The sequence below is a fragment of the Bos taurus genome, chromosome 8, assembly GCF_002263795.3.
Source record: "Bos taurus isolate L1 Dominette 01449 registration number 42190680 breed Hereford chromosome 8, ARS-UCD2.0, whole genome shotgun sequence".
In the NCBI taxonomy this organism is placed as follows: domain Eukaryota; kingdom Metazoa; phylum Chordata; class Mammalia; order Artiodactyla; family Bovidae; genus Bos; species Bos taurus.
The window spans coordinates 61,961,608-61,987,427 of NC_037335.1; the positions used below are offsets into that span (position 1 = coordinate 61,961,608).

Here is a 25,820-nt window from a genome sequence, read left to right on the forward strand (position 1 = left end):
TGGACTTGTGTCTATGAATTCCAAGAAGGAGCACCCGTGAGACCAGTCGCACCTCGCTGTTCTCTACGCCTGACTCATTACATTGAAGAAGCCAATGTAGGCAGGGGTTATATCAAAGAACTTTGCTTCAGCCCTGATGGGCGAATGATTTCGTCCCCACATGGATATGGGATTCGCTTGTTGGGGTTTGACAAACAGTGCAGTGAACTTATTGACTGTTTGCCCAAAGAAGCCAGTCCCCTGCGGGTGATCCGTTCTCTGTACTCTCACAATGATGTGGTACTGACGACAAAGTTCTCTCCAACACATTGTCAGATCGCCTCTGGGTGCCTTAGTGGACGGGTTTCTTTGTATCAGCCAAAGTTTTAGGCACAATTTAACGTCAAATAAGGAACTCTACTGGTGTTCGACTTCTGTATACTTCAATTTAGGTGAAGTATTTTCTTTTTAGAAGATCTTAAAAGTTTGGGTCAAGATCCTGGTTCTTATGGGTCCACAAACATACCTGTGACCTGAGTACTTGATCATCCAGCATCACGAGGCATCGCCAAGTTAGACTCCTTTTGCAGCATTCCTCCACTCCTGCTGACCCGTGCCACTACACTCCAGCTCTGCTGGTAGCTTTGTCAGGTCTCTTTCTTTTAATTCTCTTTCTGTTTTTGATTTTGGTGTGAATTTTGTGGACATTTGGCAGGAGTTTTGGTTGGATTAGGAGAAACTCGTGATGCTAGTATTGAATAAAACCCGGAAGTCTGATGTTGGCATACTGGTTGCTGAAAAGAAATTTCATCTTCACTTATCAGTATTCTTGGCCTTTTAAAGTTGCTGTTAGTTTCTCTATAATGAGCACAGATGATGGCATTATCCTTACAACTGTTACAGTCTTGCAGCAAAATGTCTTTTAGGTTTCCTGTCAAAATTATGTTTTTCACCGTGAGAGTAATTTTGTTGCGAAATTCTAGAAAAAACATTATCACCTCTCTTTGTAATTTACTGTATTTGTATGAATTTTTAAGTCTACAGCATATGTCCTTAGTTGATATTTTGTTCCTGTCAACAGCATTAGAAAGGAAAAGAGAGGAAGGAATGGGCTTGGGTCATTTCTATTGTATGAAGAGGATTTATTTATTAAATTAGTATACTGTCTGTCTGGCCACAGAGTGATGAGAACAATGTAGCTTAGATTTTCTGTTTCCTCCACCACATTATTTGAATCACAGAGTGACAGGTGGAGGGAAAATTGAGAGTAAATAGAGTTGTGTTTTTCTCATTTTCCTTGAGTTCAACTCTTACTATTAATGAAGAGAGAACTTCCATTTGTTTTCAAGCTGTTGTCATGACTGTGGCAGTCAGTGACTTGGTTGTCAAGACCTTTTGTTGTGTCTTGTTATGGAACATAGCAAGTAAAAAGCATCATGCAGGGGCCAGGCATAAGGCTGACTACTCTGCTGATGCAGGCAGCTTTTTTCTAGTCTTCTCTGCTTTGAATGGGATTATCTTTAGAGGAGATTTTGCCAGAGGTTAGAGTAATTTGAGCCACATGCTAGTTTTTTCCCTCTTAGAACATATTCTCTTAGGCCAGTGGTTCTCAAACATTTAGGGTGCATTATAATCATTGATGTGAAAGTCGCTCAGTCGTGTCCAACTCTTTGTGACCCCAATGGACTACTTCATGGAATTCTCCAGGCCAGAATACTGGAGTGGGTAGCCTTTCCCTTCTCCAATAATCATTGAGGAGCTTGTGAAAAATAGAGAAATCTGACCCTCACCTTAGGAGGTTCTGATTCAGCCTGGGAGAGGACAGGAATCTGTATTTTTAACAGTAACCCCAAATAATTTATATTCAGATGGTTCCTAGATCACAGCTTGAAACATTACTACCTTAAACATCAGTAAATATTTCTGTACCCATCCGGTGCTTACCACAACTCCCAGAAGGTGTTCTGATAGTTTAAAAAATAAGCAAATGAAAGCAATTTTAGAGGTCTTAAAATGGATGCAATCTCATTATTTGATGAATGTAGAAGTTAAGTGACTTAGCTAAGGTCATCCTGCAAAATTAGTGGCAGAGCCAGGACTTGAATTCAGGTCTCTCCATTCCTTGCTCAGGGCAATTTCTACTGTATTATGCTGGCTGTTAAAGATTTATAAACACTTTTTTTTTTGTCTTTAAGTTGTATTACTATGGATACCCTTAAACTGGCCAATAGATTGAAAAAGAAAGGTATGAGAATATTGATGCTGAGAATTCCAGCGATAAGGAGAAACTGTTTTAAATCTTATAGAAATATTTACGTAACCCAAATGCATGAATAAAAATAACATTTTTTGTAGAATCTACCAGACAGCCATTTACACACATAGAGGTTACATCTCACTTAGATAATGTTGGCTCTAGGACAAATTTTAAAAATTACATCTTTTTTTTTACCATGGTTGTTAAAATAAAAATTGTAAATTTTTTTAGTCATCATAAAAAGTACACACTGAAAAACAAGTTTGCCATAAACTTTTTAAAAAATACATGTTTAAAAGAAAGTTTTGGAGACAAAAATACCTAATGCTGATAGTAAAAATAAGCTACTAAGTACAATGGTTATAAGAAATTTCTATATATTGCATCTCCTTTGGAGAGCACTCCATGTTAGATGCTGGGCCCAAATGTTGCCCAACTCTAAATTTCAGTACATGATTCTTAAACCACTCTATCATATATCAAATAATGTACATACTTTACTGCTAACCTTCACAAAAACTGCAAGGTAGGTGATGTGAGCACCAATTTACTGTGGAGGAAATGGGAGACTCAGGTTAGGTGATGTGCCCTGAGCACAGAGCTGACATGTACTGAATTTCAAACCCAGTGTCTTAGTTCCTAGCCTGTGCTTACTACCCAACCATTTTACCCTTTAGTTTGTAAAGGATGGTAAACTGGCCTATTAATTTACCTATTTAACAACCTCTGGAACTCTTATTAACAGAGCTGGCTTATTTTCTTTACTATGCAAAAGAACATTTACAAGATTGACAGTTTCCATTAGAATTAGTGCCATAAACTGCAGGGTGTACATACAGTCCATACCTAACTAAAAACCCTCAAGTAGGATAAATAACTATAAAGAAAAATGGAGGATTAATAGCCTTGTACAGAGTCACACAGATAAGAATGAAAAATTAATAGCCAGCAAACTCAGTAAAATTTTTGTCTTCTCTGAGGTATAGAAGGAAGTGAAGTCACTCAGCCGTGTCCGACTCTTTGCGACCCCATGGACTATAGCCTACCAGGTTCCTCCATCCATGGGGTTTTCCAGGCAAGAGTACTAGAGTGGTTGCCACTTCCTTCTCCAGGGGATCTTCCTGACCCAGGAATCAAACCCGGATCTTCCACATTGCAGGCAGATGCTTTACCTTCTGAGCCACCAGGGAAGCCCCCTCTGAGGTATGATCATGATCAAAAAGTCATCAGGTAATATTAAGAAATTAAAAGGCATCAGGAATGCTATACTATTAATATTGGGGGATATTACACTTAAAATTTTGAGGTCCTATTTCACTTCAGTATAAAGTCTAATCTGGTGTTTTTAACTCAAAATTTTTAGTCATTTTTATTCATAACTGGTAAATTGTATTATAATTGATAAGTATAATTGTTGGTAAGTATAGTATAAATTATACTTGTTTTTAAAAGCTTTCTGCAGAGTAGTATATTTATGGCAAAGCTATGTTGAATGACTTTAAGAACATCAACTCCACAGTAGTTCTTTATTTTCAGTTGTGAAAATGAAATGGCTGATGCAGAAGAGACCTGTATTTTAATCTTTTGAAAATGTCTGTGGTCTTTTTTTCTCAGAAGCTCAAAAAGCATGTGTATTTTGTTGTTTCTCCTTGTTACATCCCTGAAGAGAGGCTATACCAAAAACTTTAGGAAAACAAGCATGGAAAAGGTTAATCATCTGTTTCCCACTTCTGTATCTAGAACCAGGATCACATCACATTATTGTTAAAGCTGTTTTCTAGAAAGTGCAATATAGGAAAAACACTCAGAGAATCTTTTGGGAGCCTAGTGTTTCCCATATTAGAATATATGGTGTTGGCATCCATAAGGATCTGTTAAGCTTGTGTTTAACAGGATAAATAGTTTGATAACTTACTGATGACAATCATCCCCATTTAATGACCAGCAGTCACTGAGAGCTATGAAAACTCACTCAGTAACACCATGTGGGTTATGAAGAAAGCATATATATTAATTTTGGGATAAATAATGCATATCTCTTTAAGTGCCAAAATTTAAAACCTGTAATTATTTTTGATGCAAGTCTTTCAGATATGTCAGTATACCTTACCTGCCTTCTTCTTAAACAGCATGCTCAGTATAATTCACTTTTTCATGATGAAAAGTAAGTGATATTCATGTGTTATTACAAATATCTAAAGAGCTCTGATGTATGTAAAATACTTCATAAATTGTAAAGGGCTATAACAAATTGATATTATTATAAAGTGATTCCCTTAGCCCCAAGGTATATATAATCATTTGCCTCAGATTGCTGGTGTGTTTTTTTTTTTTAATTTAAAAAATTTTATGTCTGCTAAGCAGTCTGTTTTGCTTATATAGTGGTTTCTTACTACACTTACCAATACACCTGCTTCTAACAGGCTCCCCACTTCCTTCTAATATGCTGTGTTCATCTGTTATGAGCTGGGAGGTGAGATAACCAAGTCTGCTTAGTGTTTAAAGAGCTGGATGCGCTCTGGGTGCACAATCTATGAGAGTTTTTTTGGTTGCTCACCACCTTCCTGACAGTTTCACAACAACCTTCTAAGTTCCCAGTTAAAGCCCAGGCTAGTGATTTTCTTCAGTTGCCACTAAGTAAAATACTACAAAAGCTAAGGATGCTGCTATATTAAGGAAAGCAATGTACCAAAGTACAGGGAAGGAAAAACAAAGGCTCTGTATTTGCACAGGGGTCTTTCATGCTTTGAAGAAAAAAGAAGAGTGCAGAGTGAAAAAATAAAAACCCAGGTAGACTTAAGAGTATTCTTGATGCCATTAAATTTTGTCGATAACTATTAAACTATATGGTTATCACATTGTACAGATAGTTTAATCTCAGTGCAAAATGAGATTGTACGAAATTTATAACCTAAACACAATTCTGAAGAATTTCTCACATTCAAATGATACGAAATTATTATCAAAAGCAAAGTCTTAAATTTACTTGTGTGCTGCTTTAGTTGTAAATGAAATTAGTGATGGAAAAATGGATTTTATTAATGGATTTTATCCAAAGTTCCAAGGAATATATCTCCCATGCACATACCCTCCTCTAAGTATGTGTATATAAATGTCACTATAGATGAAAATGCCAGAGATAATAAAATACCTTTTAAAGTTTAAATCTGGTCCAAAATACTTAAAAAAGAATTTTCAGCTTTCCTGAGTTTTTTCCCTTACATAGATTTCAGTTTTTACATTAAAGGTTGAATATTTGAATTTTCTTTTAAAATTCACTGCATCTTCTATTTCTTGACTGTGCTTTCTGACTTTCAGGAAATTTAGATTGTCCCAGATAATATGCCAAACACCAGAAAGTTTTCTCACTAGATTCTTACACCAAACTGTAAGCTCCTTGAGGGCAGGGACTTTTATTCCCAGTGCCCAGCAGGATCAATCAAATAAATTGAATGTTGGATGAATCAAATTCACCGTATGTGGTCTCAAGTTCCCATGAGGCCAGAATTTTGATGTGTAAATTATTCAGTACTACAGAAGTCCATCATTTATTATAATGAACAGACTATTCATTGGAGTAAGGTTTTTTCCTGACAGTAGGACAGAAAAACCAAGCATTTCTCATTGTTCTCGAAAATTGCAAGATTCAGTTTTTCATTCAACAAACATGTGACTCCCTACTAGATGCCTAGTCTAGTACTAGAGCTCAAGGGACAAAGATAACTCAAGTTTTGGTATTCCATAGCTGCAGGTGACACAGACTTAGACCCAGGACTGGCTTCATGGGTGTGTGACCTATGCAGTCACAAGGGCCCTTTACTAAGAAAAGCCTCAGGCTTAGTTTATTGCTCTGCTGAAGCAATCTTGACATTCTTAATTTTTTGAACACGGGGCCTGCATTTTTATTTTGCACTGGGCTCACAAATTATGTAGCTGGTCCTGCTTGGATAGTATCATTTTGACCTAGTGAAAACAATAAGCATTAGAGTACCTTTTATCTACCTTCTAGTAAAGATATTCACATTCATTGAAAACTAGCCATAAAATAATTTAGTAACTTCTCAAATCTAAAATTGAAACAAAACTTCCTTCTTCCCACGTTATTAATAGGTTTTTACCTTTTCTGAGTTTTCAAATGGATGGTAGAATTACAGGTGAACTTATCTACATACCTACATACAATTTTAAGGTTTTTAATGTTTTATTAATATATGCATTGAGTAGTTTAAGTCTACCTCATAATGTGCTTTAAAAAAATAATGCTACTTTGAAACATCTGACACACCTTTTGGGTGTCTTTTAACCTATTTAAAAGATAGCAAACATGGATTTAGTATTAGTTTGAAAACTTTTGTTTACATTTTGTTCATTTTTAGACCAGAATCAACCATAAGGCTATGACAGAGGCAGTGGTGTTTCTTGTTAGTGGTATTCTAAACTTTTTTGATCATGTAACTCCTAACAGAAAAAGTTGAGAGAAAACACTTTAAATTTTGGTTATTTATAAATTATACACATATTATACTCATCTATTATATACATCATAAAACATGTATAAAGGAAACTTTAGAAGGATCAGTTCAGTTCAGTTGCTCAGTCGTGTCCGACTCTCTGTGACCCCATGAACCGCAGCACGCCAGGCCTCCCTATCCATCACCAACTACTGGAGTCCACCCAAACCCATGTCCATTGAGTTGGTGATGCCATCTGGCCATCTCCTCCTCTGTCGTCCCCTTCTCCTCCTGCCCCCAATCCTTCCCAGCATTAGGATCTTTTCCAATGAGTCAACTCTTCGCATGAGGTGGCCAAAGTACTGGAGTTTCAGCTTCAAAAAAATCAAAGTTCTACATTACCTCCTGCACGTTTATGTTCACCTTGTCTTTCCACTGCTATGTGCACACTGCACTTTGTGAAGGCTGCTATTGTAAAACACAGAACTGGCATTTTACACTGAAAACACATTTATTAAGATCTGAACCATTCACATCTGTTCACTAAAGTTCTGGCCATTTACAAGTTTATTCAATATGAATGTGTATATGCTATGCTAAGTCACTTCAGTCGTGTCCGACTCTGTGCGACCCCATAGACGGCAGCCCACCAGGCTCCCCCGTCCCTGGGATTCTCCAGGCAAGAACACTGGAGTGGGCTGCCATTTCCTTCTCCAGTGCATGAAAGTGAAAAGTGAAAGTGAAGTCGCTCAGTCGTGTCTGACTCTTAGCGACCCCATGGATTGCAGCCTAACAGGCTCCTCCGTCCATGGGATTTTCCAAGCAAGAGTACTGGAGTGGGGTGCCATTGCCTTCTCCGATATGAATGTGTGTCATTTCATAAATGATTTATTCAGTGAAAATTATTCATACCAATAGGAAGCATAGTTGATAATTTTTTGTCAAGCTGTATACAGTGATCAGTTCTCATACAAATTTAGAACATGTTTTTCACACTGCTCCCTAGAATGACATCTTGTATTATTTAATAGTGTGAGTGACCATTCATTTTGCCATGCTATTTTAAATTTACATGCTAAATTTAATTTACCCCTACATGGGATGCTAACTTTTGGTAAGTCATTGAAAAGGAAAATAGAGTGAATCTCTTTCAGTTCAGATTATTTGGAGAAATTAATCATTCTTTAGATAATTTAACCATAGCATTAATGATCACTATTTCAATTATTCCTGAAATATGACTGACATAGATTACTTATAGTTTATTTAAATAGAAGAGATTTGGCATTCACTAATACTAAAGAACTATTTATATTCATTCCCTATTACTGATATAACAAATTTCCAAAAACTTAATGGTTAAGAAATTTCCTTCTAGGCCCTTCCCTTCCGGCAGAGAACATGAAAAGTGGTGCAGGCATTAGTATCACCAGGAGGGCTTGTTAAAAGATTGCTAGGCTGACACCCAGGGATGTTGACTTCACAGTTCTGGGGTGGGAGCCCCTATTTTGTGTTTCTAGCCAGTTCCCCGTTGATGCTGAAGATCTGGGGACCACAGTTTGAGAACCAGGGATATAGAAAATGTAGTTCAGGTTTAGTTTTTTCATGGATGACAGTTCCATGAATCTCTGTGAAGATAAAGCCAGTTTGGAGAATATCTTAACTTTGGAGGTTCAGAGAGGGATAACCATGCTTCCCGTCAGCTACAGCTATACTTGGTCCTCTCACCAAGTGCTAGAGCTAAGACGTCCCTATTTTCAAATGGTATTTACGTTACTGAGCAGTTAATTATGCTAAGATCATCTTATCTTCTCAGGAACAGACTTGGTGCTGTGTGGCTTATCTTCTAACTACATGAGAGGAGGCACTACAGAAACACAGGGAGCTCCAAACAGCTTACAGCAGCTGCGGACAGGATAACAGTTGAGAACAGGGGTAGCAGCTCTAACCAGAGTACAGACCACTCAGAACAGCTTTTAAACCCTTTTTGGCAGGTGGGGGATGGATGGCTGTCTCTCTTGAAAGCTATTTAAATTATGGGTACATGAGCCTGCTCTGTTTACATTAACTTGGAAAAGCCCATCCCTATAAAAGATTAGTTTTTGGGTAAAATGAATCCAAATTTTGTTCTAAAAAGAATACTTTCTTAAATACAAAGTGTCTGATCTGTTCTGAACACATTATTCTTAGGGAGCTATTACCTTAGAGATTTTGTGTGTGTATACAATAAACATTTGTATAAAAGAACAACTTCCTGGCCTTTATTAAAAGTTGCAGAGTACTGGCAGGAAAATCATGATGCCCACCTACCTTGGTCACTTCAGGTGTGAGTAAACCACTCACTTTTGGGGTAGTCTTAAGGAAAACATCAGCTTATTAGCATCAGCTTATTACCAGTCCTGTCCCAATCTGGCATGTCTTCTGGGCTTGAGGAGAGGGAGCTGGTGGCCACCACATCATTAGTAGGACTAGTGGGACGGTTAAGTTAGTAATATGCCATAGGTTTGTGTTCCCTTCCAGCAGGTGTTTCTATGTGGTGTCCTGATTTCATGGCAATCTAAGAATTAGTAGTATACTAAAAGAACTGAATCGAGTCTCTCAATATGTGCTGACATCAAATACTGTGACAACATCCTAATGATTTTTCTTAACATTTTATTATGAGATGTTCAAAACATACAGGAAGGTTGGAAGAATTTTACAGGGAATATATGTTTACCAAGACTCAACTGTCAACACTTTACTAAGCTTGTTATATCAATTATCCAATAGTCTATCCACCTATCAATCCATCTTTATTTTTGATGTATTTTCATGAATGAATTGCAGTTATTAACACCCATCCTTCTAAAACTCCTCAGCAATACATATTATTAACTAAAGTTCAGTATTCTTTTGTTGTAAAATGTCCATACAATGAAGTGCACAAATATTAATGGTACTTGTGCTAATAAGTTTAGGCAAATGCATACACCTATATAACCCACACCCCTATTCAAAATATTCTTATTTACCATCACCCCAGAAAGTTCCCTCGTGTCCCTTCCCAGAGACAACCACTTTTTTTCCCTACCAGATTTCCCTGTTGTACAACTTCACATAAATGGACTCAGACATTATGTATTCCCCATGATAATTTTTAAAAGACAAATTCCTATGAAATTCAAAGTGTCTCTGAAACAGGGAGAATAGTGATAAAGACAACATCTGGGATCAGATTCTGATGCATTCACTGAGCAGGTATTATGAGAACCTCTACTCTGTAGATAAAGAGATCAGACAATCTCTGCCCTCAAGGAGTTCACACTGTCTTGCGGGGATACATCCTGGTCAGAGTCCTGGAGTTGAAACAGTCATCACGTGCCACAGAAGGAGACCTAATACAGTCTGGGAACCAGAAGGGAATCAAGGGAAATTTAACGTTGTACCTAGGAACTTGTCTCAGGCAGCCAATACTCTGTATTATCTGCAATTCTAGAATCTTGTAACTCAAAATGATTTGTCCTTAAAAGGGCAGTTTTACAGTACTGAGATGTCAGGCATTCTGCCAAAGAAACTATAAAAGTTACAAACTGAAATTGGGCTTACTGTTTTCTCTAGTTTGAACTGATACAAACTCAGGTGCTGTATTCAGCATTGCTTCCAAATGTAAAAGCACCATGCTTTTCTGGTCCCGAACCACAAGTGGCAGAAGTTTTGAAGGGCTCCAAACAGCAACAGCAAAGCTTTACATCTTCCTGGACTTTGCCTTAGCTTTCTCAAGGCTTATCAGACCCATTATATCTCCAAGTTTAGGCCCTCACTTCCTAACTCATTTTCACTCATTACCTTCAAATTTTACACACAAATTACAAATGAAAGGTACTTGGATCCCTTATATACCAACTTTGTCCTATGGCTGTTTTCTAGTGGGGAAATATGAGGGGAGCCCAAGAAAATGTGATGGTATTGAAATTTGATTAATCACTCTTCTTCCAGCAAAGTATGACAGGGATAAGCAAAGTTTGCAAACTTCTTTTATCCAAAGAGAAAGGAGAAAGCTATACACCAGGAGCCACCTATTGCTACAGATATGATGACCCTTGAAAGAAATTAGTTTCTTTTTCCTATCATTTGAAACAAAAAGTTAGCTAGCATCTCAGTCTAACTAAACGCATTCCCCTTTTTTGGTGTACTCTGTCAGGAGCAAGTCACTGCTGACTAATGACTGAAAAGAACTTAAACTGAACGTTGATGGTAAAAGGAAGAGCAACTACTGAGGTGGTCTGCTTTAAACAAGTCATGGCACTTCTATAGTAACAAAGCAGCTATCAATGACAAACTAATTTTAAGGAATACTTTCTTCTTGCCCTTCTCAGTCAGCTTGACTCAGCTGAGTTCCACAATTCACAAACAGCTGCAAGAACAGAAAAATGAAGTGCCTGTACATTGGAATCCTGACTCAAGCAGACTTGTTTCATTGGCTGGATAAAGGATAGCAGAATGTATAACCGAATCATTTTCCTATACACCTGAAACTAACACAATGCTGTAAATCGACTATATTCATATATTTAAAAAAAAAAAAAAAAGATAACTAAGCATTAAAGGTAAAGGAGGAGAGGAAAAAAATCTCAGTTTAGCACATGTATGTTATAGCCTGAAGGTTTGTGTGCCCCACCTTGTATGTGGCACTCTTGACCCCCCGATGTGATGGTATTTAGAGGGCAGCCTGCGGGGAGGATTACATTTACATGAGGTCAAGAGGTTCTCTCTCTGCCATGTGATGACACAGAAGTCTGTACACTAAGAGCCAAATCTGCCAGCACCTTGATTTTGAACTTTTCAATGTCTAGAACTGAGAAATGTCTGTTGTTTAAGCTATTTGTTGTTGTTTAGTTGCCCAGTCGTGTCCACCTCTTTTGAGACCTCATGAACTTGTAGCCTGCCAGGCTCCTCTGTCCATGGGATTCTCCATGCAAAAATACTGGAGTAGATTGCGACTTCATTCTCCAGGGGATCTTCCCAACCCAGGGATCAAAGGCACATCTGCATTGGCAAGAGGATTCTTTACCACTGAGCCACCAGGGAAACCCCTTAAGCCATTCGGTCTATGTTATTATAGCAGCCCGAGTAGTGTTAAAATGTTTCCAACAACTTCTATGACCCATCAAGGAATGAAAGTCAGACAGGATATTCCAGATTGCTGTGATGCTGAATATTCATATGTCCCTTCACTCTCTTGATTCTTAAAAGAAGTATTTATCAGATATCTACCAGGTGTAAAGCACTGTGCCAGGTGCTTGCAACTGTGGAAACTGATTAGATCAGAGTCTCTGCCTTGTGGAGCCGACATTTGAAAAGCTAAGTAAGTAAAGTCGCTCAGTTATGTCCAACTCTTTGCGACCCGATGAACTGTAGCCTACCAGGCTCCTCTGTCCACAGGATTTTCCAGGCAAGAGTACTGTAGGAGTGGGTTGCCATTTCCTTTTCCAGGGGATCTTCCCGACCCAGGGATCGAACCCGGGTTCTCCAGCATTGCAGGCAGATGCTTTACCGTCTGAGCCACCAGGCTAAGGCATCAAATAATGACAATATAAATAAAATAGGTAAGTGCTATGAAAACAGCAGAGGAATATGGTACCACAAGAGTATGTAAGAGGGAGATCCGAACTGGTCCTTAAGTGTAAGCTGACAACCCCGAAAAAGTGAAATCTGAACTGAGATCTGGAGGCAATCAGCAGGACTTACTGAGTGAACCAGTACAGTGGGACTCCGCATGAACAAGGCTGGGAGACCAGAGAGTACAGAAGTCCCCATTGGCTGGGCAGGGCAGTTTTAGCTGCAGATGACAACAAGGGAGACAGGGCCTGGATCACTTGATCTAAAAAAAATACAGAAATAATAAAGAATGGACTGAAGGGAGAGGAGAACCCTGATAAATCCTATTTTATCCATTTCTACTTCAGAATCAGATACAGTTATCTGCAGAAAAAGCTCCCTACTGGAAACTAGATTCTGAAGGAAGTAAGCTGGGATCAGCCTTTGGAGACTGGGAGGTGCTGCAGCTACAGACCTCCCCAGGCCCCCCACCCCGCGTCACACTGTGAGAAATGCTCTCTACTCCCCTCACTCTGCAGGCAGTTTACAATGACATTTTATCAGAAGATGTGCTGAACACCCCTTTCATCAATTCTAGAGTTCAGGATATTCACTTTTATGATAAATGTCTTTAAAAATTCTAAAACTGGAATGTTTTAGAGTAATTATTAATGTATGGCAACTGCTTCCTCATCTGGTGGTCCCTCATCAGGGAAGCTCAACTATCCCTTTGTAAGGGTCAGGGAGCGCCTTACAATGTAATGTGTAAACCAACAGTGTAGCTCATATGATTTCACAGTCTCCTAACAGAAACAAGCAAAATGAAAAACAGATATAAAAAGCTCAGAAAGCACCCATATCCAGACCATTTAGCTTGGGAATAAGCATGACCTGAAGATACATTATTATAATACAAAGTATTAATAAGCTGAATTTACCAAGACAGTTTATACTCAGTAAGGGAAAAGTTTATTTGGAAAAATCCTTAAAAAGAAAAAAAATGCTTTGCAGTCAACCTATTTTGAAAAGAAACTTATTTTTCTTGACCAAAACTAACTTTTCTTGACCAAACAAAATGGATCAATGAAGAACTGTTTTACCTACAAAGTTATGAGGTGGAGTCACTAAGAGTCAAGGTAGCATGCTAAATGTTCTACCAAGAAAAAGACTAAGAGACTAACCTACTACAGAAAGGAAAGTGCTAGTAACCATAACCCAACCACAAGAGAAGACCAAATAGAAAGGACTTTAAAAAAAAAAACAAAAAACTTTATTCCAAACAGAAATACCAAAAGAAGCACATTACCTCTGAAACATTTAACAGAATTTCATTTAAACTGATATAGTCACAAAACTGAAAATATCAAACAAAACCAGCTTTGCGTGCTTAACCACTTTTAATAATGAAACTTTAAAAAAGGAAACATACAGAGACTCCCCCACAATTTGGGAGCCATTTAGGCAAGCATATATTCAGTATTAGGCAAAAAGGCAGCATTAAAAACTAAAAATCCTCAAATTTAAGGAGAATGCCTATTCAAGTCTTTGATACTCATTTATAAGCACATGAGAAAACAGATTATTTTCAAAGAGTCAAGTCTGAGTGCTTACCCTGTCTTTAAATGTGATCGCCACTGCACCTTCATTTTGACTGCATACCCCTCACACGACAGTACTTCACCTACACTGAATAGTCTTGGTCAGTATGACTGGCTTACCGTGAAGGCCTCCAGGACCACCGTCGTCGTCATCTTAAGGTCTGTATTGCCTGATAACTGAGTCTCACCATGTTATCAAGCTAGGGAATTTCAGGTCTCCAAAGCTGATTATATACACACAGTTCTGTTTCATTGCACAGTTCACAATATATAGCAGGTAATTATATGTAATATTAACTGTTGAGACAAAAGCACCAACTATCTCTGACCACTAAAGAAATGAAGACACACTTGCCACCATATAGAGGTTGTGTTTACTCTGTAGTGCAGTCCTGAGGGCTCATACCACTCTAAGGGTGTTTAGTATAGACTCTATAACATATTTCTGGTGGCATCAGAATGAAGTATAGGAGGCAAGACCCGAACTGCCCTGTGCTCTGAGCCGTCTGCACCACATATGTAACAGAAAGGCCACTTTTAAAGCTTTTCAGATAAAGTCATTCGATCATTATTTGCCTTTTCAAAATTATTACCATACTAGTTCACACTGAAGGTAAAAACAATAGTTAGAATCTCTTACTTACTAATAACACATTTTGACTTCTTTTAAATTTCAGACAAAGCTGTTGGCTACCAAAAGTTCTGTTGAGTTTTCTGTCAAATTTAAGAAACTACAGGACAACACAAAACCATCCCTGGTAATGTATTTGCAGTTTGGTCTTCAAAAGCTGTAAAAAGTGACAAAGAAATCAATAAAGTGAGTTAAATTCATTAAAAAATATTTATTGTTTTTAAATGCCACGTTTGAGACAGCAGAAACCAAAGCAGCCTTCCAATTCTCACTTCACTTCTATTTCACAAAAGTGCTTTAGAATTTAGATTTCTATCACCTACATGGAGTGTATAGGCAAAAGGAAGCCCTGTAGAACTGAACGCCAGGAGAGTCAGGGCCAGGGCGTGACCCCAGGCTGACTCGCCCACCACACGCTGAGCACCCAGATATGCCCCCGAGCATGGGACACACAAGAGAACGAGAGGTTCAGGCACCACAATGCCTTTGCCACCCATCCCTGAAATTCAATCTGTTTTAAATCCTGACTGTTCCATAGGCCAAAAGATGCTACTCTCATTTGGCGTTAAATTCTTATTTTCTCAAATCCTTGCACCTGCACCTCGTTTCTAGAATAAACTGCCATTTCCAGCACAACATTCCCAAAGAGCCTCTGTAAAGCTGGCGAGCTTCATTACCACCTGGCAAACACCTGACACCGCCCCCGACCCTTCACAGCCGGAAGGACGACGGTCCTGTCACCTGACCAGCCATCCTGCACTGAGAGGTAAACATCTTTGTTGGACTATCTGTCCAGAAACTGAGTAAACTATCATTTGAGGCCCTGGATTTATTTTGGTCAGCATGTGCACATATTCACATGCAATTATCCAGAAAGATGAAAAACTGGTGATAACAGCTAGGTGCTCTGCCCATGTCAAATGCTAGAAAGCAATCTTAACTACATAATACTTACAGATGTGGATTTTTAAAAAACTGATTAACCATTTTTCTAGGGTATCTGGTATGTTTTACTAGTTATTCAATACCAACTGAAAGAACCACTTTGCTTTTTTATCTGGAAGAAAATATTTTAAAATCTGATTCCTCTGACAAGCAAATTTTTGTCTGTTAGGATAAGGGATAACTATGCTACCCAGCGATCACCAACTTCTTGAATTTAAAGTATTTCAAATATCTTTATTTAAGCCTTATCCTCTTAAACTGTCTTACTATTTAAATGATAAAATGGTAAAACTGAGTTCCCAAAATGTAAAGATCCTAACAGAAGTTTCTATTTCCAAGAGTAAAATAAAAAAGACAGCTTAACACTGTGGGTGAAAGTTATCCTGAGTTTTTTCTCCTCCTTCTCTGGAACACTTAGAAACCAGAAAAAAAAAAAAAATCTGAGGTCTGATTAATAGACTTCCAAAATACAATGGAAGCACTTTGTTGTTTTTTTAAAGAGAGTTTCAAGAGAATAGGATACTTGAAAATGACAAACTAATACTCAAAGGAAAAATGAAAAAAAACTTCGAAGTTCTTCACTAAGTTGGCAAAAACAATTCAAAGAAGTTGAGCTTAACAGAGCTAGATCTGAAATACAATTATAGGTTTCCCCTGCATTCCCATGAAACCTTTTGTAAGTCGAAATGGTATAAAGTGAAGAAGCAATTACTTTTTGTAAAAGCAAAAATCAACTTTTGGTTAGTGAAAATAGGTACTAATGTAGGTCTTATGTAAAAGCAAAGTGGCATAAAAGAAACTCTGGAAAAGTGGGGGATACCTGCAATATGAAACTTAATGGGATGAAACAAAATTAACAAAATTTAAGTCTCCAGATCTTTTGGCAATGAAATAAGTGAAATATAAAAATATTTTGGAAAGGTTTAAAGTCACGTTCAGAACTACAGAGAAAACTTTCAACCCTAGAAAGCAAACCTTAGATGCTTGAGTCTACCATGTCTAGACAAATAACTCAGATAATGAACATCACAAGAGGTGCTTAGTTTCAAAATGAATACAAGCAATTTATCATGAAAAGCCTACACATAATAAACTATTTTTCTTCTCTGTTCTGCTCCATTGTTCTACCATGTACATGCTTAAGTTCACAAAAACTACCCTTTGCAATTCCTAAGAGCAGAGAAGCAAGAAATGGAGTAACAGAAGTTTGAGAATTCATGGGACCCTAAGAGCCTTTTCTCTGGCTGGTCATGGCCACTTATGTTTCAGTACAGAAGACTTCTGGAAAAGAGAATCATACCTTGGCTGTTTGTTTCCTTGTCAAAAGCTATGAGAGCAGCTAGTAATAAGGCAACTAGCCTAAAGGTCTCAGATAATGATTTTAAAAATCCCACCCTGCTCAAAAAAAAAAAAAAAACCTTTAAATTTTCCTACTGAAACCATTTATTCTGAACTTGCTGGGGCTTAAGGAAAATAGCTTTGCCCAGAATTCACTGTGCCCTGGATATGGACACCAATTTGTATTTGGCCCATTAGAAACAAGGCCGAATTGCATCCATCTTAGGTCTATTCAGTCGACAAATGGCACTGAACCAATTTCTTTCATATAATCTTTAACAAGAACTCATAAGTTGCATTAATTATGCCCCAAGAGATGAGGGACCGATGGTAATTCAGATGGGCACCTCGGAAAAGGTTTGTCAGTTTCCTGTCCCGTTCTAGCCAGATTTTTTGGAAAACCTTGGGGAAAGACTGAAATTCCCCACCGATTTGAGACTGCATGCGAGTTTTTACAACATTAACTGGAAAAAACAAGATTCCCAACATGGCACCCAACAGGCCTCCACAGATAAAATCATTGACCAAATGAGCACTGTGAGTCGTTGCTGTAGGCAGGTGCTCCTTTATGGGACCTCGAAGGCCAAAAAAAAGGACATTGCTGAATCCGTTACGGAAGAGAACGGGCACCAAGCCTCGATAATACTCTCGAATTCCATGGCATTTCAGTGCCTTGAAAGCCTGGTAAGTGTTTGTAAATTTGTCATGATGCCTGTGGTCCTGAAGCAATGTTTGGACTCTTTCCAGTGGAGTGAAAATTGCTTCTGTTGTCCCTGCAAGGACTGCGGCCATGCTGCGGGTTGCAAACTCTGGGGTACTGACATGCTTACGGAGAAGGCAAGATAAATCCTCATATAGACCAAACATAAGTGCCAGTGTGGTTGTCTTCTGCATTAATGGGGGGAGGATTCCGCGATACAAGTTTCGAAATCCGTCCCTCCTCAACTGAAGTATCGCATCCCGGGTTTTGATTCCATACAGCTGTTGCCGAAAGAGAACCTTCTGAATGGGAAATGTGATTGCTATGTTGTTGAATGCTGCACAGCAGCCACACAGGTAATGCTTCATTTCACTAACAGTTGCAATATGAGGTGCTATATCTTGCTTTGAAGATGTTAGGATTGGGGGCCTCTTTTCATGAGCTTCTGAATCCATCATGTTGCTTAAGATCTTTCTCCGTCACAAAGGACTTTTCTAACCTACAAACAACAAAATGATAATAGGTAAACCTTTATATACAGTACTAAACATATGACAAATTCCCCTAATCCTTCCTCCAATTTTTTGACTCTATTACATTTGGGGAGGGGGGCGGCCTGAGGCCCTTTCAGCAGTCCACGGGGTCCTCCTTTTTCCAGCTACATATCTGCGTAAGGCTGGATTTTCTGCATATACTTCAACTAAATCAATTTACCACAACAGATCAAATGCAGAGGTAGATATGAGATGCCACTGACCTTTTAAGTCGGACATTAAAGAGACTTACAAAACTGTAAAACATATTTCTCATTAATTCTGGGGGAGGGAAAATAATTATTTTTCATGAAAACATGTTGCTTATGTTAACATGTAATGGGTTTATTGCTGTTATTCTAAAGTGAATTAATAAATATTTAAAAATTTTGTTTTATAAGACCATGAATATTAATCCATACAAATAAAGGCTCTTTGGCTGGGGGTGGGGGGGCGGGTACCACAAAATTTTTTTAAGTTTGTAAAGGGACCAAAAAATTTGAGAACCACTGGACTAGATCATATGTAATGCCTAAACTACATAATGGTACATGCGATTATCCTTCTGAAACAGATTCAAAGGGCTCTTGTAAGTAATAAAATAACAAGACACACATTCGATCATTCTGTTTGCTAACACTTACTTAGTATCTACTGTAAACTAGGTCCTCTGCTAAGTGCTACAGATTCAAAGACAAGGAACTTGCAATCTAACAGAGGACTGCCAAGGTAGACAATCACTTCAGTGTACTACCTTCTATGATAAATATCTACTGTGGGAACACAGGTAAGGGACAGCAAGTATATACTTTGTGAAGTGGAGGCTGGGAGAACAGGGTCAAAGACAGCCTGCAGGTATATACTATACACTCTTCACATATTTAATTCTCAAAAACAACTCCATAAACATTACATTACCAGTTTTACAAATGAAAAACCAATATCCCCTTCATCCAAGATACAGTTAGTAACTGGTGGAGCTGGCATCTTGAAGTCTGCCTCCAGAGTTTATGTTCCTGTTGTCACACCACAGATGGCAGTGACTTTGGTAGGCTGTCCTGGGACAGACTGGCTGTACCAGACCATGCTGAAAAAGATCTGAAGCCTAAATACATAGGCTTAGCCCACTGAATAGAATGAAGGCAAGGTCCTACCCCTGGAATAAATACGCTTTCTAAAAAGAGCCAGATTACTCCTTGCCCGTCATCTACAACCTAATTAAAAACAAGCAAAGGGCTTGAACAGACATTTCTCCAAAGATATACAAAATGACCAACAGACATACAAGAAGATGCTCAATATCACTTATTGTCAGAGAAATGCAAATGAAGACCTCATACTCATTAGGACAACTGCTATTAGAAAAGAAAAGAACAACTGTTTAGTGGGGATGTAAAATGGTGCAACCACTATGGAAAACAGTATGGCAGTTCAAAAAATTAAAAACAGAACTACCATATGATACCATCACCAATCCCACTTCTGGGCACACATCCAAAAGAATTCATCGCAAGGTTTCCAAGAGATGTCTGCACATTCAAGTTCACAGAACTATTCACAGAGCCAAGAGGTGAAAGCAACCCCAGTGTCTGGATGCATAAACAAAACGTGGTATATTCGCACAAGAGAATATTATGTAGCCTTAAAAAGGAAGGAAATCCTGTTATATGCTACAACATGAATCAACTGTAAGGATAAGGGGAAATAAGCCAGTTATAAAAGGACAAATAACCACGTAATTCCACTTACACAAGTACCTAAAGTAGTCAAATTCATAGAGACGAAAAGTGGAAAGAATGGTGGTTACCAGAGGCTGGGGGAGGTGGGAACAGAGTTATACTATTCAGTAATGTGTACAGTTTCAGTTCTGCTAGATGAAAACTTCTGGAGATCTGTTTTATAACAATGTAAATACACTTAATGTAATTGAATTTATACTTAAAATTGGTTAAGATGGTAAATCTTAGGATACATTTTTTCTTTTTTTAACCACATACCTAGAAAAGAATACATATAAGGGTTTCAATTGTAAGTAATTACAAGAATAAAACAGGCCACATAATAAACCATCTAGGTCTTTGACATATGACCAAAATAAAACCACCCCCCTTCCCAAACAAATTTATTGTTCTTTCCTCCCCATACCACACACATGCTGCTGTGAACTGCTAACCATTCAGGACAAAAGGTGTTAAAGAGAAATGTCATCACGTGAAGGTAGAGCAGAGTGCAGAGTGAGGCGCACAATCAGAAAGCGTATGTTCAGTTCACACGTGCAGAAGCCACAGACATGTGACAGAAAATACAGAACACACCTACACGATTCTAATTTTCCTTCTAGAAATACAGCCTAGGGAAACAGTTATTAATAGAAGAGGTACACAAAGACTCATCTACAGGACAAGTACGACAGTGCTCTTAACAGAAATACAGAGTCAAAATTAAAATGTGGAACAGAAAGGCACGCACTGCATAGATGAAGACGTAGCCAACTGACAGGATGTCATACAGGTAGTAAAAATGAAGGAGTATTTACACTTAAGATTCAGTATATTAATTTGAATTTTTAATGGTGTTAAGTGTTGGATAGCAGCGAGTCCTTCTTTTGATCAATAAAGTATCACAGAAAAAATAAAAAATAAGGGAGAATACTTTTATTGACATGGCACAATCATGTTTTCATTAATATATTTAGATAAGAAATAGAAAGCCAAAATTAGTTTTATATTTTCTGATTTAATAATAATGCTATATTTTCCTATTCTATATTTTTCAGGTTGAATTAGCTGGAGACAGTGATAAATCTAAAGGTCTAACCAGGAGGACAAAAGGCCGACAGGGGGACGTGATAAGTTCCCAAGTGACCAAAGGCAAATTGCTGTGCCTCCTTGAGGCTGCTTCCACACGTGTAACCAGCCATGGCTGCCCACCCGCGCTCTGGGCAGAAGTCAGCTGCAGAGTACAGCAGCCAGGTCCCAGTAGTATGCTGGGGACACAGCGAGTTCTGAACTGTGTTCTTCTGTTTGCTTTATTCAGACTCGCATGATAACATTATCAAGATGTTATTTTCATTTACTTCTGTTAGGAATTCCTTCTTCTTTGCCTGCTTTTACACTGGTCTCCTCAGTCTATTAAGTGATTTTATTTTAATTCAATCAATTTATTCAACTCCTGTAACGTTCAGAGGTTAGGGATAAAAAACGACCTTGGCCTCAGGGGAGATACAACATGAAAATGACTGGATCACAGTGTGATAAATGCAACCACAGGGACGTGTACAAGGTATATGGTCCCATAGAGGAAGGGGCCATTAATTAGCTGTCCGGAGGGAAAGACAGGGTGGGCTATGACTTCTGGGCAGGGCTCTGCAAGGTGAATAGGACTCTGGTTGTACGTAAGGGTGAAGCACATTTTGGCCAAAGGCAGCACAGGCTAAAATGGAAGCCCCGTATCAAAGGAGCAGCAGGATCACATTCCTTAGGAGTATGTCTGGCTGGAGCTTACTGTGGAGGGAGATGCATGAGTGGCAGTCAGTAACACAAAAGCTGGCTAGGCCCTGCGTTACCAGAAACCCTCATGATGATACCAAGACCCTCTGATGCTATTATGGTTTGTTTTTCCCTTTCTCATGTGAAGCCAATAGAAATAAGACTATTTTCCTTAGGCATGTTATACCAAGATCTGTGTGCCCTTCTCCCAGAAGACAGACTACATTAAGAAGAAAATGTGACATCTATATGCTCTAGCCCAATGGCTGTTTGCAGTTGGAGCTGGCTTGCTATCACATTTCTATTAGAAAAGATAAACATGCCCTCAGTTGAGAAAAATTATGCCTGGAAACCACTGCAGGCCCAATGGACTGTAGCCTGCCAGGCCCCTCTGTCCATGGAATTCTCCAGGCAAGAATACTGGCGTAGGCTGCCATTTCCTTCTCCAAGGAAAGCCTGCCTTAAGAAGGTAATAAAAGGAGTCAGCTCTTCTCCCTGCTGTCAGCTGGTCACACCTGTAAAAGGAGACAGCGCCAGGGCCCTAACTTCTCACTGTTCGCTCCCATCACCAGAGCAGCCACACTACCCCTGGACACCAAACACTGTGTTCACCTGAACAAACGTCACCTCTGGCAGAGGCTGGAGGACTGGGACTTATCTCTAAATGCTGCTTAGTACTATCAAGATGGGGAATTAAGGGACGGTAAAAACTGTGGTTGCTGAGGGGGCTGGGAGAGGGATGGAGCAGCAGTTTAGGATTAGCAGATGCAAGCTATTATACAGAGAATGGATAAACAAGATCCTACCATATACATAGGAAATTATGTTCAATATCCTGTGATAAGCCACAATGGTAATAAATACGAAAGAGAATGTATATATACATATATAGAGATAGATAATGGAATTACTTTGCTGTAGAAAATAACACTGTAAATCAACCATGCTTCAATAAAATAAACTAAAAAAACACAATTTAAAAAAGATATTTCTTAAGAGAAAAATAAAAGTGTAATTAATGAAATACACATATGTCCTCTCCTCCAGGCTCACTGCCCTAGCCCAGGTCCTCTTCATCTCCTGCCTGACCACTGACAAACCCTCTTTACTAGTCAGCCTGACTCTAATCACACATTCCATCTCATCCCCACCAACCTCTCCATCATTTAAAAATCCGCTAACAGCAGCAGACACCCCAGTGTTTTGAATGGTCATATAGTAGTTTATCAAATGGATATATGTAATTTATTCTATCTCCTATTCATGGTCACTGTTTATGATTTTTTTCCTTTTAAATAATGCTGCAATGGGCAACTTTGTAACTACATCTGGTGAACTCTCACAAGTTTATCTGTAGGGTAAAATCTTTAGAATGGACTGCAGTACATTTTAATTTGAAAGCTATGCCAAATTGCCCCCAGAAACCTTACTGTGATTTACATTTCCACCAAGTGTATGCGAGTTCCCAGTTTCCCTACCATTTCCAATACCACGTATTAAACAGTAATTTCTGCCCATCTGATGGGTGAAAAAAAACTTGTCACTGAAATTTTTTGATCAAAATTGAGCATTTTTCATCTGAAGGTCATGCTTTATTGACCATCTGAATTTCTTTTACTGTAAAATTTCACATTATCCATTTTTCTGAAGGCATTTTGTTAATTTGTAAGATTTCTTCCTATCTAAAGAAAATCAATCCTAGTTACATTAACCAAGTTGTGGCAAATACTTTCTCCAGTTTGTATCATTTTTGTGATACTGAAGTTCCTAATATTGATATGACATCTACCGATTCTGGCTTCTAGGTTTTGTGTGCTCCACAGAAGACCTTCACTATTCTTGAAGTATAAACATGGATTATAAGTAATCCACACTTCCTTCTACAACTTCTGTGGTTTTCATTTACCACTTTCATTTAAGTTCCCAGGTAAACTAGAATGTATTTTTGTCATATTCCTCACTCAAAATCTTGGAATTTCATAGAAGTTGACTTTATAAATTTAAAAAACTGTCACTTTCTCTTAAATTGAACCTTTAAAAAAAAAACAACAAAAAACTGTACAAGGATGTGCTTTCTTCCTATTTCCTTTTTAGAAACCTTAGCAGCATTTAAAATTTTGTTCACAGATCTTGAAATTTCTCATGACCAGGTATCTTACCTTTTTAGTACCTATTATCAAAGAGTTATTTTCTTCCAATTAATTTTCTGCTCTTTGCGTATGAAACAGTTACCAGTTCCTGTGTATTAAGGTTAAAGGCGGCCAACAGCCTCTATTTCTCAGTTTTTTTTGGCGGATCTGCTCGTTTCCACTACATAAAATATCAAACAACTTTGCCTTCTCTTTATAGTATGCATCTTTCTTATGGGATTGGCATGTACTTGCTGAACAAAACTGAACTATGGTAATAGTAAACATCCTTACACTCTGACATTTGTGGGGACTCCAGTATGTGAAGCATGACGCTGGTTTGTGGTTTCAGGAACATGAAGTTCTTATCATCTGACTGTTTATAACCAAGTCCTAGCAGTTTCAAGTTTATGTGGGGAAACAAGTCATCATGATACAAAAATGTTCACTGATCAACTAGACCATGTAAAATTTGTTCCCACTCAAGTAATCTGTTTACCATCTCTCGCTGCCCATCTTCAGGACTGGGCTGCAAACATGAACTGGAGAATGTCTTCCCAGAGCTATTATGCAATTTCATCTGACAAATTACACTGTAACCCCCAACACTTCATTCCGCATTCATTCTAAGAATTAGTACATCTACAATGATAATTTAAGCCCCTGCCCCCTGCCATTTACTAGGAAATTTGTTTCCCATTAAAAATGGATTCCATTTTTCTAGCACTCTGTTCAGTCGCTCAGTCATGTTACTCCTTGCAACTCCATGGACTACAGCATGCCAGGCCTCCCTGTCCAGCACCAACTCCCGGAGCCTACTCAAACTCATGTCAGTGATGCCATCCAACCATCTCATCCTCTGCTGAACCCTTCTCCTCCAGCCTTCAGTCTGTCCCAGCATCAGGTTCTTTTCTGATCAGTCGGTTCTTCGCATCAGGTGGCCAATGTATTGCAGTTTCAGCTTCAGCATCAGTCCTTCCAATGAATATTCAGGACTGATTTCCTTTAGGATGGACTGGTTGGATCTCCTTGCAGTCCAAAGGACTCTCAAGTTTTCTCCAACACCACAGTTCAAAAGCATCAATTCTTTGGTGCTCAGCTTCCTTTATAGTCCAACTCTCACATCCATACATGACTACTGGAAAAACCATAGCTTCAACTAGACAGACCTCTGTTGCTAAAGTAATATCTCTGCTTTTTAATATGCTGTCTAGGTTGGTCATAGCTTTTCTTTCAAGGAGCAAGCATCTTTTAATTTCATGGCTGCAGTCACCATCTGCAGTGATTTTGGAGCCCAAAAAAATAAAATCTGTCACTGTTTCTATTGTTTCCCCATCTACTTGTCATGAAATGATGGGACTGGATGCTACGATCTTAGTTTTCTGAATGCTGAGTTTTAAGCCAACTTTTCTACTCTCCTCTTCCACTTTTATCAAAAGGCTCTTTAGTCCTTCTTTGCTTTCTGCCATAAGGATGGTGTCATCTGCCTATCTGAGGTTACTGATATTTCTCCCAGCAATCTTGATTCCAGCCTATGCTTCATCTGGCCCAGCATTTCGCATAATGTACTATGCATATAGGTTAAATAAGGAGTGTGACATTATACAGCCATCACGTACTCCTTTCCTGACTTGGACCAGGTCTGTTGTTCCATATCTAGTTCTGTTGCTTCTTGACCTGTATACAGATTTCTCAAGAGGCAGGTCAGGTGGTCTGGTATTCACATTTCTGGAAGAATTTTCCACAGTTTGTAGTGATCCACACAGTCAAAGGCTTTGATGTAGTCAATAAAGCAAAAGGAGATGTTTTTCTGGAACTCTCTTCTGTTTTGATGATCCAGCGGATGTTGGTGATTTGATCTCTGGTTCCTCTGCCTTTTCTAAATCCAGCTTGAACATCTGGAAGTTCACAGTTCATGTACTGTTGAAGCCTGGCTTGGAGAATTTTGAGCATTACCTTGCTAGTGTGTGAGATGAGAGCACTTGTGCAGTAGTCGGAACATTCTTGGCATTGCCTTTCTTCAGGATTGGAATGAAAATTTACCTTTTCCAGTCCTGTGGCCACTGCTGAGTTTTCCAGATTTGCTGGCATATTGAGTGCAATACTTTCACAGCATCATCTTTTAGGATTTGAAATAACTCAACTAGAATTCCATCCGCTCCACTGGCTTTGTTCGTAGTGATGCTTCCTA

The 25,820-nt window shown here is 38.6% G+C and overlaps 2 protein-coding genes across 12 annotated transcripts in view; one reads left to right on the top strand and one right to left on the bottom strand.

Annotated features, from left to right (window-relative positions):
* DCAF10 (DDB1 and CUL4 associated factor 10) overlaps positions 1 to 15,896 on the top strand; it is a 66,731-nt gene extending 50,835 nt beyond the window's left edge. For both annotated transcript variants that reach the window (XM_002689728.7, XM_059889476.1), the window contains one exon: positions 1 to 15,896. In XM_002689728.7, the coding sequence (XP_002689774.1) occupies positions 1 to 369 (369 nt within the window). In that variant the 3' untranslated portion in view covers positions 370 to 15,896.
* Positions 9,325 to 25,820, bottom strand: part of SLC25A51 (solute carrier family 25 member 51) — a 23,916-nt gene continuing 7,420 nt past the window's right edge. For 7 of the 10 annotated variants that reach the window (XM_005210178.5, XM_005210182.5, XM_005210179.5 and 4 more), the window contains one exon: positions 13,646 to 17,978. In XM_005210178.5, the coding sequence (XP_005210235.1) occupies positions 17,044 to 17,937 (894 nt within the window). In that variant the 5' untranslated portion in view covers positions 17,938 to 17,978 and the 3' untranslated portion in view covers positions 13,646 to 17,043. 10 annotated transcript variants of the gene reach the window in all.